General features: G+C 41.6%; 1 protein-coding gene across 1 annotated transcript in view; it reads left to right on the top strand.

Moving 5' to 3' along the window:
• The window catches only part of TMEM123 (transmembrane protein 123), a 75527-nt gene continuing 59905 nt past the window's right edge, over nt 1814–17435 (top strand). Inside the window, exons 1-2 of the mRNA XM_005667282.3 lie at nt 1814–2348; nt 7075–7131. Coding sequence (XP_005667339.1) covers nt 2249–2348; nt 7075–7131 — 157 coding nt within the window. The 5' untranslated portion in view covers nt 1814–2248. The remainder of the gene's footprint in view (nt 2349–7074; nt 7132–17435) is intronic.

Genomic DNA, 17435 nt, shown 5'->3' with positions numbered 1-17435 from the left:
ATAGGATGTATCTAAAAAGAACACAATTGAGGTTGAAGAGTACCAGAGTTTTGCTGCTCTGTTTATCTCCACCTAATATTCATTCCGCAAATATAAACTGAATGCCTTCTATAGGACAGGAAGCGTGTTATACCCTCAGGTATGAATATAAAGACACAGACCATGGCTCCAATGTGTGCTTTTCCATTATCACATCAGAGCCTCTACCACATTCTGTCTCAGTCACAAGCTGTAACTGTCAATGTATCAGTCTTGCCCCTGCTGTGCTATCTACCACAGAATAAGCACTCAGTAAATAGCTAGTAAAGCATCTAAAGAAGGTTATAGCCTAGTAGGGGAAAAAAAACATAACTAATTGTCTAAAGTTAGGATTCTTGGTTGTGAAAAGCTGACTACTGCTGATATAACAGAAAAGGAGTATATTGAAGTTACTGGGTAGCTTTCAGAATTATTGGAGGGCGACAAGAATCATGATGGAGGCTAGGCATCCAGGAATAATGCACAAAACCACTGTAGAACTAGTCCAGTGAGGAAACTGTCTCCATTGCAGTTCCCCAGCAACGCCACTGCTGCATCAGAAACTCTATCTTGCAACCAGGGAGAAACTGCTTTTCCTGCCAGTGCTGCCAACCAAGTCAGCCACCTCTGCTGCTATTCCTATCAAATACCAAAGAACTAGAGAGCACCCTCGTTCATGGGTAGTTGAACCAAGGCTGGAAAGACAAGTTGAGTATGGATTGTAAAATGCTTGGGCAATGGGGTAAGCGGTCACCAGAACAATTTATTCCTAACCAGATCCCCCAATTCAATGGTGTAACCAAAAGCTAAATGTGCAGTGCTCACTTTTTGCCCATGGTGGATGCCAGTGAGTATTTGCAACTTTGGTTGAATCAACAGACGGATGTCTTGCATATTTAGGAGAAATTGCCCCAGTTAATCTCTATGATTAGTCATGTCTACATTGATAGACTTACCTGAGATCAGAAAATATTCTCTCACACCATATTTTTGGGACTTTAACTGAGATATCGTGACCTTTATGTCATGAAATCTGAGTCAGGTACCATAGATCTGCAACATTTAGAATGTTGGGGTGGGGGAGGTGGGTTCAAGGATTTTAAGCGCCCTGGATTCTTTTCAACTGAGGGTTTCCTACCCAAATCAGGATTCAATCTATACCGTTTTATTGCATCAGCAATGGGTTGCTACAGGTCACTTCAGAGTTCTTAGTAGACATAAAATGTAGGCTTTGGGTGCACTGCAAGTCAAGACAGGTGCACAGAATTGGTTCCAAGGCTGAAGAGGGCCTTAGCCAAAAACTATTCAAAACTGGTTATTCCATCCTAACAGGGATGTGCAACCTTGGCCTTGTTGACTATACGTGACTCGGAATAGCTTCCAACTCTTCTATGTTCCCCACTCCCCCCACTCCGTGTCCACTCCAGTACTTTCTATCCTCATCCAGAGAAACAGGGAGCCTGAGAAGGGAGGGTGAGGTACAATTTGGGGTATAGAGATCATGCGTGCTTCAGTATGAGCTTGGTGAATTTGTTGAACACCCGTTCCCACACCCTGTCACCCCATCTTAGGCTGGGTCACTCCGGGGGGAAAAAAAACCCAAAACTCTGACGGCCCAGGACCCCCTCAAAGGGAATCCCATTCACTCCAGTTTCTTTCCTGGACCTCCCTTTCGACCGCCCTCGTTTGCACTTGCGAATTCAACCTCTTAACTCTGAGCCGCACTCCCCGCCCCCAGCCCCCGCCACCCGGTGCCCCACCTGAAATCTACTCTTCAAAGACTTCCTTCCGGGCCCAGCGAAGCCCGGCGTGCTTGGTATCCGGAGAGGCAGCAGTGCGCGCTTTTATCCAAGAAAACAAAACTGCCATTTCCGAAAAGAAAAGAAACTGCTCGAGCGTTCTGGGGCTCGCAGGCGCGCATCATCAGAAGGGGCAGCTGAGAGAAAAGCCCGGGTGCTCCAAATAGCAGACACCGCCCCCGAGCTCCGGCCCCGCCCCTCCGTCCCGCCCCGCCCCGTCCCGTCCCGCAGCTGTGGCCGGCACGCGACGCCCCCTCTAGGCCCGGCTCCCGCGCCCTATTTGGTCTCTGCGGGTTAGGCAGCAGGAGGGAGGCGTGCGCGGCGGAAGGGGACGCGGAGCGGACTCGGGTGCGCGAAGGCTCCTCTCTCACTCGCGCAGCCGCTACCTCGGTTGCGAGCCCACGAGGCCTCCGCGTCTTGCCCTCGGAACAATGGGACTCGGCTCGCGAGGTTTCTTGGCGGTGCTGGCTCTAGGGGCCGTGCTGGCGATAGCGCTGCTGAAGATTGTCGCCGACAGCACAGACTTGGAGGGTAAGTAGTGGCTGCCAGGGTCGCCAGCCCAGGTCCCGGGAGGAGGCACGCTGCCCATGGGGAGTTTCCAAGTTGGAACCTGGTTGTGCAGAAAGTTCTTGCAAGTCTTAGGCCGAAGGCACGGGACCGACCTGGAGGTGCACTGATGAGGCTGGGGGAAACTGAGTCTCGGGCCGGTCTCCCACCTGCCCCGGGGCCGCCCCTTCTCTGCAAGCCGCGGTCGCAGGCCTGGAGGAGTGAGGATAACCTGTTGAGTTGCCGACGGACGGGCCTTCAGCGAAGGGTTCAAGTTAGTTGTTATAGTCTTTCCCTGAAGTTAATGTTTCCTAAGAGGTTAGAGTTTATCTAAAGCTTTCCTTTGGTAAACGATTTGGTGGATTGAAAAATATGTCTGCTGATTCCCTAGCAAACATGTCTACCAGTTTATTGCGGAACCTTTCTGCCGTTTTCTGGCGTTTCATCATCTATCTGTGTAGTATCAAACATGATTCATAGTCTTAAGGACCCCAGACGCTTAAATTTAAGACTTTGGGGCTAATGTAGCTGGTTGGGAGCCTTTGGGAAGTGCGCCCTGCTCTCCAGGGCGCAGGTGATGCTTATGCCCACATAGATGGGCGCTTCCAGCCCTTCCTGTACCGTAAACACCGGCCGTGCCGCCTATCAGCTGTGAAGCGTTAAGATCACGATTGTTAGAGTCCACACCGTTATGAGTAAAGACAAAACAAAAAACGATTTTGACATTTCCCTTCTGGGGCGAGGGGAGGTGACCCTTTAAGCCCTTTGCCCTTTGGGGACTTTAAAAAATCCTTTTTATAAAGCTAGGAAAGCCGGAATTTGCAGTGTAAATTGTTTTTTGTCAACTATTTTAGAAATCAGGTCGCTGGGTAACGGTCAGTAAACTAGAATAAGTTACTTTAAGTGACCCAAGTTTTCCTGGTTTTAAAATCTACTCGCTGTATATTTAGCTTTATATTCGCTTTATCCAGCGAGAGATGAAGACAGCAGTTTGCAAACCAGACAGTTCAGGCACAGCACCTGCTTTTGCTAGAATAATCTGGATGAATAACAATTTTTGTTTGTTTTGCTGTTTTTTTTTCTTTTTGTTTGCTGGAATTGCACATGTGACAAATGCTTCGTAGATTTCATTTTGAGATTATTAAAGTGGTCAGTAAAATCATGTCTATCATACTTTAAATATTGTGAAATGTTTTATTGTAAAGGTGAACTATCTGAAATTAAACAGTATATCTTGATGCTAACTTTATACCAGTATTTATGTGGGTAGGTCTCCATTTTTTTCTTTGTTGCTTTGTGAAAGTAAACCTTTTTTGTGTGTTTCTCTAAAGAAACTGAGTGCCTTTGTTTTTCTTTTGCCCTCATAACACAGATTTTTTTTGCCCTATTTTATTTTTATTTAGTTATTTTTTTGGCCACACCAACTGCACATGTAAAGTCCCAGGCCAGGGATAGAACCTGCGCCACAGCTGGGACAGTGCTGGATTCTTAACCCAGTGCACCCAAGAGAACTTTCTTGCCCTGTTTTAATACTCACTCTTTGTTCTGTTTATATGTCTCACTAGAGTTAATGGTATAAGCTCTTCTATATGAGAGCCTTGATTTCATGTACTAGTATAACCAAGGTGAGCTGGAATCCATTTCTCCAAACGGTAATGTCACCTTAAAACTAGCGTAAAAGAAGGTTCTTACAGAGGATATCTCAAAAGAGCAATAAATGCTGTCCCAACCTTTATATGCAGTGTGTAATCTGTATAAAGTGTCATTATGAAGTGTAGTGATTTTTATCATACTAGAACTTGTATGGCTCATTTTTACTAGACACTTCGCCTTTGCTCCTCGTACTGTGCTGATTGAGGTCCATACATCATCCCACTGGATGAGGAAATGAAGGCTTAGAAGTTAACCTAGCTTGTTCAGAGTAAAACAGCTAATACATATTTGATTTCAGAGACCAGAATCCAAACTCTCAATTAATTAACCATTTTGTCCCTAAGCTACATAAAGCTACATTAGGTGATGTTGGCTCTTCAAGTAGATAATACTTATATCCACAATACTGCTGGAACATTGTGGGAAAACATAAAAACATTATTGAAATTCTTCTTTTAAAATATCCTTCACAGGAGTTCTGTGGTAGCACAGTGGGTTAAGAATCTGACTACAGCTGGTGTGGGTCACTGTGGAAGCTTGGGTTCAATCCCCACTCAGTGCAGTGGGTTAAAGCATCTGGCATTGCTTCAGCTGTGGCATAGGTCATAGTTGCAGTTGGGATTCAATCTCTGGCCCAGGAACTGCCATACGCCACAGGTGCAGCCATTAATACCTACATATCCTTGACAGTCTAGCTGCATTGTTTCACAATTCAGATGAAGGAGGGTGGGGATACTATGAACAAGTTAGCAAGCCAGCAAACAGGATAGATTGTGGTAGTGCAATGAAAGATATAAGGTAATGGGAAGAGGAGGTTATTAATCAGGACTGTTGGTGGCAAGTGACAGAAACCCACCTTAAATAACCTGAGGAGAAAGGGTTTTCCTTTTGACCCTTTAACTGAAAAGTCCAAGGACTAAGATAACTTCAGAAATGCTGCTTTCTAGAGTTCAGATAGCTTGCTAAGGGTTGGCTACTTCTGACTCTCTTGATTACATCTGTCAAATCTTAGGCAAGCCCTAGTTAAAGTGTTCTTAACCCGCAGGGGGAATCCACATAACTGGGACCTTCTAAAGTGATTCCCAGGCTTCAGAAACCACCATAATCGGTGGCCAATGAGGAGATGAAGTTAATTTTTAGTGAGTCTTTGCCACTTCATGAACCTGAGTTTCTTTTCTTCCATTTAGTGCAGTATTCTATTTTAATACTTGGTCTTTTTGTCAAGTAAAGCATCAGCCTCCTTGCACTTAGATGGTCCAGGACATAAAAATAGTGCCTGCCCATAGTAGGTGCTTCATAAGTATTTATTGAGAAAAGAAAAAAAAAAAGTCCTAGAGCTAGAAAGAGTTTAGAAAAGAGCTTAGAAGTGCTTCTGCCTTCTTCCTCAATCAAAAAAAGAAAAAAAAAAAGGGAGGTCCCATCGTGGCGTAGTGGAAACAATCTGACTAGGAACCATGAGGTTTTGGGTTCGATCCCTGGCTTCATTCAGTCCAGTTAGACCCCTAGCCTGGGAACCTCCATGTGCCGCAGATGTGGCCCCAGAAAGACCAAAAAAAAAAAAAAAAGGTTGCCAGAAATCATCCCTCATAAGAATGACAGCAGCAGGGAGACAAGAACAGGAGGCTCTTGTAGTAGCCTAGACAAAGGATGATGGCACATGGTAATGGAAGTAGGTGGATAGTCTAGATCTTTTTAGGGGGTAGAACTGAAATCACTTGCTAATGGATTGGATGGTGGAGTGTGGAAGAAGGAAGAATCAAAAAATGACCTCTTCGTTTTAGGGCTAAACAACTGCTAATGCATCAACCGGGAACACTGGGGCAGAAGTAGGTTTATTATAGAAAATCAACAGTTCCGTTTTGGCACTCAGATGTGCAGTCTTTGGAATCAAACAGCCTGGTCCAAATCCAGATTCTGCCACTTAACTAGCTGGGTGGCCTCCTCTGGGCATCAGTTCCTGTCACTGCATTACAGTGTTCCTGTCACAGAATCATTGGGAGGGTTAGATGAGCTAAGGCAGGTCCCATGCCCCCAACAAGACCTGGCATGTAGGAAGCCCTTCATAATGCTGGCAGTTCTTTGATGCCTGCTTCTAAAGACATCTGTATAGTCTACTGACCTTGATCTTTTTCAAGCTTAGTCTTCACACCATATTCTTTTGTGATGAATGGATTATGGCTCCAGCAAGAGGAAGAAATTTGGACATTCAGTAAAGCTAGCTCCTTCCAAGTTGTTATTGCTTACGGCCTTTGTATTGTGAAGGTTTTTTTTGGTGGGGAGGCCTATCTTTGTAAAAAGTACCCAATACACTTGCTCACCTCCCATGTAGTATATGTATTTAATCTTCTGTTTTACAAAGACTCAAGGTGAATAACCCACTCTGAAAAATTGCTTAACTAGGACATAGAATTCTTCCAAATTTTAAGGTATTGGTTAAAAATTAAAAGGGTTATACTGAGAAGGTTGCAGTTTTAAATGAAAATCCTAACCCACTTCAGCTTCTCTCCATTGTGTGAAGTTAAGGGTGTTGGTGGTACAAGACCTAGAGGCACACATCAATAGTAAGGGCTCCTCCCAGGATGGTCCACTCTACTCAGAAGAGCACAGGTGTTAGTAACAGAAATTGCTCACCACGCGTTTCTTTGTGGAGCACCAGGTTAAGAATTCGGCATTGTCGCTGCAGCAGCTCAGGTCGCAGCTATGGCCTGGGTTTGTTCCTTGGCCTGGGAACTTTCACATGCCATGGATGAGGCAAAAAAAAAAAAAAAAAAAAAAAAAAAAGAAAGAAATTCCTCACCAATCACTGTGTCCTCTTATGGGTGAATGAACTTTGGCAGAACTATCGTATCAGTGGCTGGCACATGGTACATACTTTGCAAGTACTTATATGTTCTCTGTCTTGCAAAATCCAGTAATACAGTCCCAGATTTACTGACAGTTTCAAGGTGTGTTTCATAGCAACCACCACTATCCCAAGGCTGGAAAGAAACACATTACCAGTGTTCTTAGTTAAATATTAAGTGTCCTTTCTTAACAGGATATTTCTTTGTTTTTATAGAATCTGCAGACAAGAAGAATTCTATGTCTCTAAAAGGCAACGGTGCTGACCCAACAGGTAAGTTTAAAAAGGTCAGGAAACGGATTTTTATCTGTCTAGCATACATAGAGTAATACCACCTAGTGACGTACATGTCAGCTGGTGCACTGACCTCTTAACCATGAGTTGTTCATTCATAATTCCCCAAAGCCTACTGTCAAAGGCTGCCCTTAGTGGGCGTCAGTAAATGATAGTTTTTCTCAGTCTAGCAAAGATGTGAATAAATTCTAAATTATAATTTTTTCTTTATTATTTTTTAAGTTATTTCCATAAATTTTAACATATAAACTCTAAATTTAGAATTTAGTAAATTTATAAATTTTCTAAATTCTAAATTTAGAATTTATATATTTAGAATTTAAAATTTTTCTAAAGTATAAATTCTAAAACTAAAAGCATGCTGGAATTTAATACTGAGTTTTGAAGCACATATTTAGGTATCACGTTTTGCTCTCTGCCTATAGATTTGAACTCTGAATATGCAAGTCTGCCATTCTTGCTGGTGGAATAGGTCACTCTAAGCTGATCCGCTGTGACAGCCTTAATTTGCCTTGGTGAACTCTAAGGATACTCTACTTATACCTCACCCATCAGTTAGATTTCAACCCACCATCTTGCTTCTGTAATAGAGGAGGCCCTTTTCTTGTGCTTTTAGTTTGGGACAAATGGCTTTGTTCCTTGATTTTCTGAGTTCATTAGCATGGAAAGATACAGAAACCAGACTGATCTTATAAATATAAATAGATGTTATAAATAGTAAACCATCAAGGCATGTTTTTTGTAAGCAGTATTTATCTTCTCACGATCCTTAAGAGTTGACAGAGGTAGAAACCAGAAAAAGGTGTACATATCCTATCACTGGACCCATATTCTCTAGTTTTATTCAGCAGATATTTATCCAATGTCTCTAAGGTGTGGACACATTGCAAAATGGACCAAGCTCTGACTTATTGGCGTTATTGTTGTGGGGGGGGCATTGTTTTACTTCATTGTAGGAAAATACGCATAACATAAAATTCATAATGTTAGCCATTTTTAAGTATACAGCTCAATGGCATTAAATACATTCACATTGTTGTGCAGTGTTACAGAGTTTTTATTCTTGTGGGTGTCCTGTGCTCCATGTAGTTCATATTTCAGTTTGCCTCTGGGCTTGCTTTTCATTATCTCTGCCTACTGGTTTCTGGCGCACATACTTTTATTCTGGTTCTAGTAATTCTACAGTAAATTTTCAATGGGGAAAAAAAAGACCACATAGATTATCCTAAGTGTAATTGTGATTTGCAAATATTTTCTCCTGTTCAGTAGGTGGCCTTTTCATTTTGTTGATGGTTTCCTTCGCTGTGCAGAAGCTTTTTAGTTTGATGCAGTCCTACTTATGTTTGCTTTTGTTGCTTTTGATGTCAGAAAAAGTTGTTGCTAACACTACTGTCAGGGAGTTTACCACCTATGTTTTGTTCTAGAAGTTTATGGTTGAGGTGTCATGTTCAAGTCTCATCCATTCATATCCATGAATTAATTGTTCTGTATGGTGTGTCACCCTTAAAAATTAAATAGCCAGTTATTTTACCAGCAAAATGAGTTTATGTGGGAATAGCAGAGGGATTGTAATTCAGGACACGCAAAATGTGGCAAATCATAGGCAGGTCTGGAGAACAAAGGAGAGAGTGTGTGGGTTGTTTTGTTTTGTTTTGGGGTTTTTTTGTCTTTAGGGCCACACCCCTGGCATATGGAGGTTCCCAGGCTTGGGGTCCAATCAGAGTTATAGCCATCAGCCTACGCCACAGCAACAGCAATGCCAGATCCAAGCCGTGTCTGCAACCTACACCACAGCTTACAGTAATCCTGGATCCTTAACCCACTGAGCCAGGCCAGGAATCAAACCTGTGTCCTCATGGATGCTAGTCAGATTCGTTTACACTGAGCCATGATGGGAACTCCACAGAGTGTGTTTTTATAGAGGAAGGGAGGAAGTTGGAAGGGTCTGCTTCAAACAGAAGTTCACTGGAGGAGAGCAGGAGTGCATGGTTGACAGCAGCTGCTCATTGGTTAAATATGGTTGTTTCTCATGGGCTGGGCTGGGCTGTTGCTGGGCAAAGAGAAAAGCTTTCTCTGCTGGGGTGTGTAGAATAAGCTTCTTCCTGCTGGGTCTGCAAGGGGCACTGAGAGGTAGTATATCAGAGCTCTCCCTTTGGAACATCTTAACCTCGTTTTTGAATGAGGGTTCCTTTATTTATTTTCAGTAAATAAAGATCTTTTGATCAGGATCTTTCCTCAAAAACTTCATTGATCAAGAGTCAGGTTTTGGTGCTTCTGTTCCTCTTTGCAGGGAAGGACCTTTCCTTGTCATAGTCCACGTCAGAGGAAGGTACACAAATTGAAAACTGTTGAAACCACATTTGAGGGAGAACTCTCAGATAACCTCTCATCTAAAGTCTATAATCTTATCAAGGTCATAGCACTGGAGATCATCTCAAAGCATTCCATTATGTTACTCTTTTGGTGTATCACCTCTGCAGAGATTTGACAACAGGTACAGAGTTGAAAAATAATTATGCAAAACAGTTAAAAGTGACACAAAAAAATCAAGTGGCTTGGTGGTTCTTAACTATAATGCTAGACCTGAAGGTAACCAACTCAACAGATCAAAGAGCCATGGAGAGTCAGGTGAAATTCGTTGTAACCAGTACACCTGCACCCTAATCTTGTGCAGTTGAGTTTCTATCTTCCCAGAGGCGTTAATCTATATGCAACAGATGGTATTTGCTATTGCACAAATGCCTCCTTATTCAGGAAGTAGATAAACAAAGGCTATGTGATTGATTGTCCAAAACTGCTTGAAGCAAATGTGTCATATGATCATTGTTGGGGTGCTGCTATCTTGACAGTGGAGTTGGTTAGCTCTCCCAATGTAGGGAGAAATTTTGATCTTGCATTCATTGGCACTTAACACCCGTTCATGAGAGAAGGGCTTTCCCTGTGGAGGCAAACCTAGAGTCATGTGTGCTTCCTGGAAGTTCCTGTCTAAGGCACCATGGAAGTTTAACAGGGAAGAACCAATGAGAGTCTTCTGGTTTGTTATACATGTTGACATTTAAATGTCCTAATAAGCATTGACCTGCAATTCACTAGCTGTTTAAACATTCGTATCCCCATGAGAAATGTCACTCACTACAAAGTCAAAATCAGGTGGAGCACAGAGAACTTCAGCTCAGGTCTAGCTATTGACAGCTTCATTAGCTAGAATTTCCTGATTGACTTTTTCAAGCCAAGAGTCAGAAGAATTGGGATGATATTCTTTATAAGGTACCATCCCAGCCTAAGAGGTCTTTTCTAAAAGCCTTGCAAAGAGGAGCTGGCCTACTTGTGTTTCCATTGGGTATAGGTCAGCATGGTTTTTTAATAAAAGGTTTGGGGGGGGGGTAAAGGTCATACAACTGTTGGAGTTGTTTTGTTGAACTAGTATTGTCATGGCTAAAGAAAGGTTGAAACAAGGCATGGGGACACCTGGCTGTTAATAGCCTAACTCAGTAGGTAACACCTGTAGGCTTGTGAGTATAATTGACAATGATATTTGGGACTAAGGAGAAGTTGGTTACAGGTAAAAACGAGGGATATCCAACATCATGAACAGAAGGGAGTTGCTAGTGGCAACTCCAGCAGTCAGAGAGGTTTCCCCTTTTGCAGTAGATTGGGGAAGGCAGACAAGAGCATTGTCTTTCCAAGAAAGGGAGAAAAAGCTACGCAGACCTGATGCAGTCATCTTGGAAAAGCTGTCTCCTTCAGGTGTTGTCTGCTTCAGTTCTTGGAAATCTTTATTTTCAGGTCACCAGTTAGGACACAGGTCCAGACAGGCTTTGATGCTTCCTTTAGATATGATATGTTATTCCAAGAGCCAAGAGTTTTTCTGTTTTTGGTTTTTAGTTTGGTGGTACAAGGGTTTGTTAACAGTACTTAATAGGGCCTTTCCCGTAGGGTTGAAAGGGGTCTTTCTAGAGATGTTTTTTCCAGTAGATGAAATCCCCAGGCTGCGGAGTGTGGTGTTTGAGGTCTTCATCTCCCAGGAGTGCACTATGAAAAGATCGCCCTACTAAAGCATGCTTATTTCTGTGATACACATTTTAAGATACTGACTAGAATCCTGACTCATAACCTCATGCCAGGACATATCAGAATTTTAAGAATTTGATACAATTTGTAAGATTTGTTATCAATAACATTCACCCTTGTAATATAACCTGAGAAGGTTTATCATCACTTATATGACAGTGCTTCCTGTGTAATTTAACTTACCAAATAAGCCTCATTAGTTTAATAAAGAGAGAGAACAAATCTTTTGGAATGTTTTAGGAACATCTGGAAATGCCCAGGGTTACTTTTGGGTCAAAAAGACTTTTATTTAGGGAGTTCCCGCTGTGGTGCAGTGGGTTAATGATCCAGCTTGTCTTTGTAGAGGTGCTGTTTCAAGGATCCGGTGTTGCTGCAGCTGTGGCTCAGATTCCATCTCTGGCCTGGGAACTGCTGTGGAGGCAGCTGAAAAAGAAAGAAAAGAGAGACTTTGTTTATTTTTATTTTTTATTAAATTTTTTTTTCTTAAAGTGTAATTGATTTACAATGTTCTGTCAGTTTCTACTCTACAATAAAGTGAGTAGTCATACATATGCGTGTGTGTGTGTGTGTACGCGCACATACGCACACATTCTTTTTCTCGTATTATTTTCCATCATGTTCTATCACAAGTGATTAGATGTAGTTTCCTGTGCTATATAGCAGGACTTCATTGCTTATCCATTCTATATGTAATAGTTTGCATATGCTAATCCCAAACTTCCAGTCCATCCCACTCCTTCCTCTCCCCTTGGCAACCACAAATCTGTTCTCTATGTCTGTGAGTCTGTTTCTGTTCTGTAGTAGATAAGTTCATTTGTGCCACATTTTTATTCCACATATAAGTGATATTATATGGTATTTGTCTTTCTCTTTCTGGCTTCACTTAGTATGAGACTCTCTAGTTGCATCTAAGTTGTTGCAAATGGCATTGTTTTGTTCTTTTTTTATGGCTGAGTAGTATTCCATTGTACATATGTACCACATCTTAATCCATTCATCTGTTGCACTCTTCATAATAGCCAAGACATAGAAACAATCTAAATACTTTTTTTAGAATTTGATTTTTTGAAAGTTTGTTGAAAATATCAAAAGGTTTTAGACACTTGACTAAGATCACAGATTATTGTAAAACAATGCTTAATTATCTAAGAAAGTTACATAGCTCTGGAGTTCCTTCGTGGCTCAGTGGTTAACAAATCTGACTAGGAACAATGAGGTTTTAGGTTTGACCCCTGGCCTCACTCAGTGGGTTAAGGACCTAGCGTTGCTGTGAGCTGTGGTGTAGGTCACAGACGTGGCTTGGATCCAGCATTGCTGTGGCTCTGGCGTAGGCCAGCAGCTGCAGCTCCGATTAGACCTCTAGCCTGGGAACCTCTACATGCCGCAGGTGCGGCCCTAGGAAAAAAAAAAAAAAAAAAAAAAGTTACATAGTTCTGAGCAAAACTCAGCTCTTTTAATATTGAGAAGACTATTTTCCTAAGTAATCAAAGACCTGCTTAAGACAACATGAAGCACAGAAAATAATTTTGATAAAACACAAAATCTTTCCTTTCTAGGCAGATTACTTAAAAGATAAGAAAATACCTTTCACAGGTTCTTATCAGGAGCAGATCAACAGTCCAAGCAAACTGTGTTCTTTTAGTAAATCAAAGAAAACTAAGTTCTAGGAGTTCCTTGGTAGCTCAGTGGGTTAAGGATCTCTTTCCCTTTCTGAAATAATGAGCTTCACTTTAGGACAAATCACTTTTTTTCCTCTCGACAAAAACACATCTCTCATACCCTCTTTTACCAAAAACACACATCCTACTTTTCTTACGTATTGATGTTTCCCTTATTATTTCCAGTAGCTGTAATTATGTTAGAGAATTAGTTAGAATTCCTAACCCTTAGTAACCTTAATTTCTAGTGAAAATAAGAAAAAAATCATGAACTCTTACACCAGTATTTTTTAGGTTGGTCAGTTTATAAATGGCATTTTGTAATATCTGGAAACATATGCTTCTTCAGAGTACAGTTTTTCAGCACAGCACAAAACATGTTTACCAGGAGAACCAAAAAACTTTAGTAACTCTGTGAAAGAAAGCTAAAAGTAGATAAACCTGTGTTCAGTATTTAGTGTTTCAGTGTTTTATCTTGGAAATGATTCAGATATTCAGTGAATTATTTAACTAGACTTAGCAAAACTTTAAGATTCCAGGTTACAAAAAGATTGGGATACTTACTCAAAAATTTTTTATTCTATGTCCATTTTTAATGTACTTGTTTTTAATTATATAGAGATTAACTATGACATTTTAATCATAGCAAGTTTTTTGTTTTATTGCTGAATGATCATGCAGTATTTTGAGAACAGCTTCAGTCAGTTGAGATGATTTCAAATGCCCCTTCTAGCACAAGGAAGTTTATTTTGAAGGGGGGGAAAAAAAGCATTGCCTCAAAATTTTTTTCTGAAGAGACCAGATAATACAACTGCTATAAAAATGTTTTGTCGTGGCACAGTGGTTAACAGGTCTGACGAGGAACCGTCAGGTTGCGGGTTCAGTCCCTGGCCTTGCTCAGTGGGTTAAGGATCTGGTGTTGCCCTGAGCTATGGTGTAGTTCGCAGACACGGCTTGGATCTGGTGTTGCTGAGGCTCTGGCGTAGACTGGCAGCTCTGGCTCCTATTAGACCCCTAGCCTGGGAACCTCCATATGCCGAGGGAGTGGCCCTAGAAAAGACCAAAAAAAAAAAATGTTTTGTTCATTGTGTAAGAATTTCTATAACTGTTTTATACCTCTTACAGCCTCTTTGAATCTTGACAGCCATTATGTAACATGTTCAATTTGGGTATTTTCTAGAACATGATGCTTAATATTTTATCTTTTATAGTAATGTGGTTCTTTCCAATTGTTAATTTTTTTTTTTAACATACTGTTTACCAACTTATTGGGTGCAACTAAGCGCAGATTATTTGGCACCAATTCCCAAAGGAAAACAACATCTTTGGCAAACTCCTGTGTGTGTGTATTTCAGGAATGTACTGTTGGAAAAAGTGGAGACTGCCAGCAGTACCACTTATAGCATCAGTGCCTGTAGCTTTTATAGGACTCAACTCATTGGAGTCAACAAATCCAATTTTTCTCTCTTTTGTTTGTTTTTTGGTTTCCGTCTAAGTTCTGTAAATGGTATTATGATTAATCCTGACACCTAACACTGTGCCTGGTACATAGTAGGTATGCACACGTCAGTTAAACTGAATTGTGGAACCTTATCAAAGAACCACTGTATATGTTTTTCAGACATGGCTGTCCATGTTCCAATCTTATCCATTATTACAGTTGGATTTTTTTGTTTGTTTATAGAGTAAGAGAGATACTTGAGGTTGGTGAAACAGGAATTAAGGTTACTTTCTATCTGTACCAGTGAATTATATATAATGGTTCAGTTTTTTAGTATGCTCTAGTCATTATTTAAAGAAAGGCAATACTTTCGAGTTTTCTTTCTTTTTTGCGGGGGGGGGGGGGGGGGGGGGGGGCTTTTAGGTCTGTACCTGCAGCATATGTAAGTTCCCAGACTGGGGTTGAACCAGAGCTATAGCTGCTGGCCTGCGACACAGCCACAGCAACACAGGATCCAAGCCATGTCTGTGACCTACACTGCAGCTCGCAGCAACACCAGATTGTTAACCCACTGAGTGAGGCCAGGGATCGAACCCGCATCCTCATGGATACCAGTTGGGTTCATTACCGCTGAACCACAATGGGACTCCCTTGAATTCTTTTCTGTAGGAACTTGTTTGATGCTTTATCAACTTACAGAGAAAATCATTTCCCCGTTTCATGAATAGTCAGAGTGCTTAAATTTTAGAGCCTGTGGAAGGATGGCTTTATTCTTCATGGTGCGAGGAAGGCACATGCCCAGACTATTCTTCATAACATGAGTTTGGGCAAGGATATGAGGAAATGTAACATTATCTAGAATGACCTCCCAGGACAACAGCTCAGTATCACTCAGGATGCAGGCTTCTCCTTGATCACTTAGCATTCATGCTTACCCCAAAAGGGGAATTTCAGAGACTCGGGGTACCACCATCCAGTCTGAAGCTCTTTTCTTAGGCATAATTACATAAAGCCAGATTCAAAGCAGTTGGTCTCCCTTTTACATTCTATCTGTACATGATTACCTTTGGCTTGGTAACCCATCCTTGCTACAGTCACTTGGGCCACTCTAGGAGGGTTGGCTTTATCCACAGACATGGCGGGACCGTGGCAATTTTGAACACATGGACTAGTTTGGGGGTTAGATTTCTGCAGAAGAGGGTAGCGGAAATTTGGGAACAACTTATCCAAATAATTATTCTAATTTTAACCCCAATGGAAACACTAAAAGTCTCATTGAAGTGGAAAGAACTCATCAGGTACATAATCCCATATTCCTTGATACATTCTATTTACTTTGGGTAAAATATTTTTGTATGAAAGGAACATTAGGTGGAAATTTCCTGCTAGATTGTAAGCTGCTGTAAGACAGGAACCAGTTGGCCTAACAGGGTTGCTTCAGGTACAAATAGACAGACAGACATGTAGATATAGGTTTTTTTTTTGTTTTTTTTTGTTGTTGTTGTTGTTGTTGCTATTTCTTGGGCCGCTCCCGCGGCATATGGAGGTTCCCAGGCTAGGGATTGAATCGGAGCTGTAGCCACCGGCCTACGCCAGAGCCATAGCAACGCGGGATCCGAGCCACGTCTGCAACCTACACCACAGCTCACGGCAACGCCGGATCGTTAACCCACTGAGCAAGGGCAGGGACCGAACCCGCGACCTCATGGTTCCTAGTCGGATTCGTTAACCACTGCGCCACGACGGGAACTCCGATATAGGTATTGATATTTGTTTCTAGATAGGTAATTGGTGTAGGAAAGAATTTCCCTGACTACTCTGAGGAGTTAATTTGTACTTAAACTGCTTCACTCCTCAAAGACTTTATTGTATTCAATTTATGCTTTTGAGATTGTATTTGAAAATTGCCAGTAATTTTTAACATTATTTTTTTTTTCAAAAAATGTAGAGTGAGAAATTATGCAATATTATGTTCATTTAGACAGTGAACAGATGTTTGGTTTTTGTTTGTAGGTTTTTTTGGGGGTTTTTTGCCTTTTTTTTTTTTTTTTTGGCCATGCCAGAAGTATAAGGTTCTTAGGCTAGGGATTGAACCCCAGCCGTAGAAGTGACAATGCCAGATCCCTAACTGCTAGGCCACCACAGATGTTTGACTGCCCACTCTGCTATTTGCTGTTTCAGGCACAAGGCATATAGTGATAAATAAGACAGATTAGTTCCTACTCTCAAGAAGTTTATAATCAGGTGGGGAGGTACAGACAATAAGGAGATAAACAACTAAGGGCATTCCCTTTGGCACAGCGGGTTAAGGATCCAGCATTGCCACTGCAGGGGCTTCAGTTCCTAGCCCAGGAACTTCCACATGCTATAGGCACAGCCAAAAAAACAAAAACTAAAGAAGATGATTTCACATCATGATTTTTAAAAACAAACAGGGAGTTGCCTGGTGGCTCAGCAGCTTACAGATCTGGCATTGTCATTGCTGTGGTTTGGGTCACTGCAGTGGCTCAGGTTCAGTCCTTGGCCCAGGAATTTCCACATGCTGCAGGTGCAGCCTGAGTAAATTAATCAAATAAATAATTAAATAAAATGGCAAAAAAATAAAGATAACTAGGATAATATAAATGGGTACATACATAAACAGAGTAGTGTGGCAAAGAATGACTAAGGAAAGACTGCTTCAGACTGGGTGGTCAAGAAGGACCTTTTTGAGGTGGAGTCAGCCAAACTGAGCCCTGACTGACAGGAAGAGCCAGCCCTGCATATACCAGAGGGAAGAGCAGTGTAGGCAAAGGGAATATTTAGTGAAGATGTGAAACAGGAGTGAGCTTCTTGGTCCAAGGAACACAGGCGGGTCACTGTGGCTGGCATGTGGTGGTGGGTGTACACTGCAATTATGTTATTACATGTGAAAGTTATGAAGTGGAAAAACAGTATGTAAGATGTAAGAGTTGTATTTTGCAACATCAACAGCATAGAGCAGGCTCCAGAAGAGGAGGCCAGAAATGTGGATTCTGGCAGCTTCATTAAGTTTCCTGGGTCTTTTTTTTTTTTTTTTTTTTAATTGGGATGGGAGTGGAGGTTAGTTCTTTAAGCTTTAAAATGCTGTAGTG

The sequence above is a fragment of the Sus scrofa genome, chromosome 9, assembly GCF_000003025.6.
Source record: "Sus scrofa isolate TJ Tabasco breed Duroc chromosome 9, Sscrofa11.1, whole genome shotgun sequence".
In the NCBI taxonomy this organism is placed as follows: domain Eukaryota; kingdom Metazoa; phylum Chordata; class Mammalia; order Artiodactyla; family Suidae; genus Sus; species Sus scrofa.
This window is presented reverse-complemented; position numbering and strand designations above follow the sequence as displayed.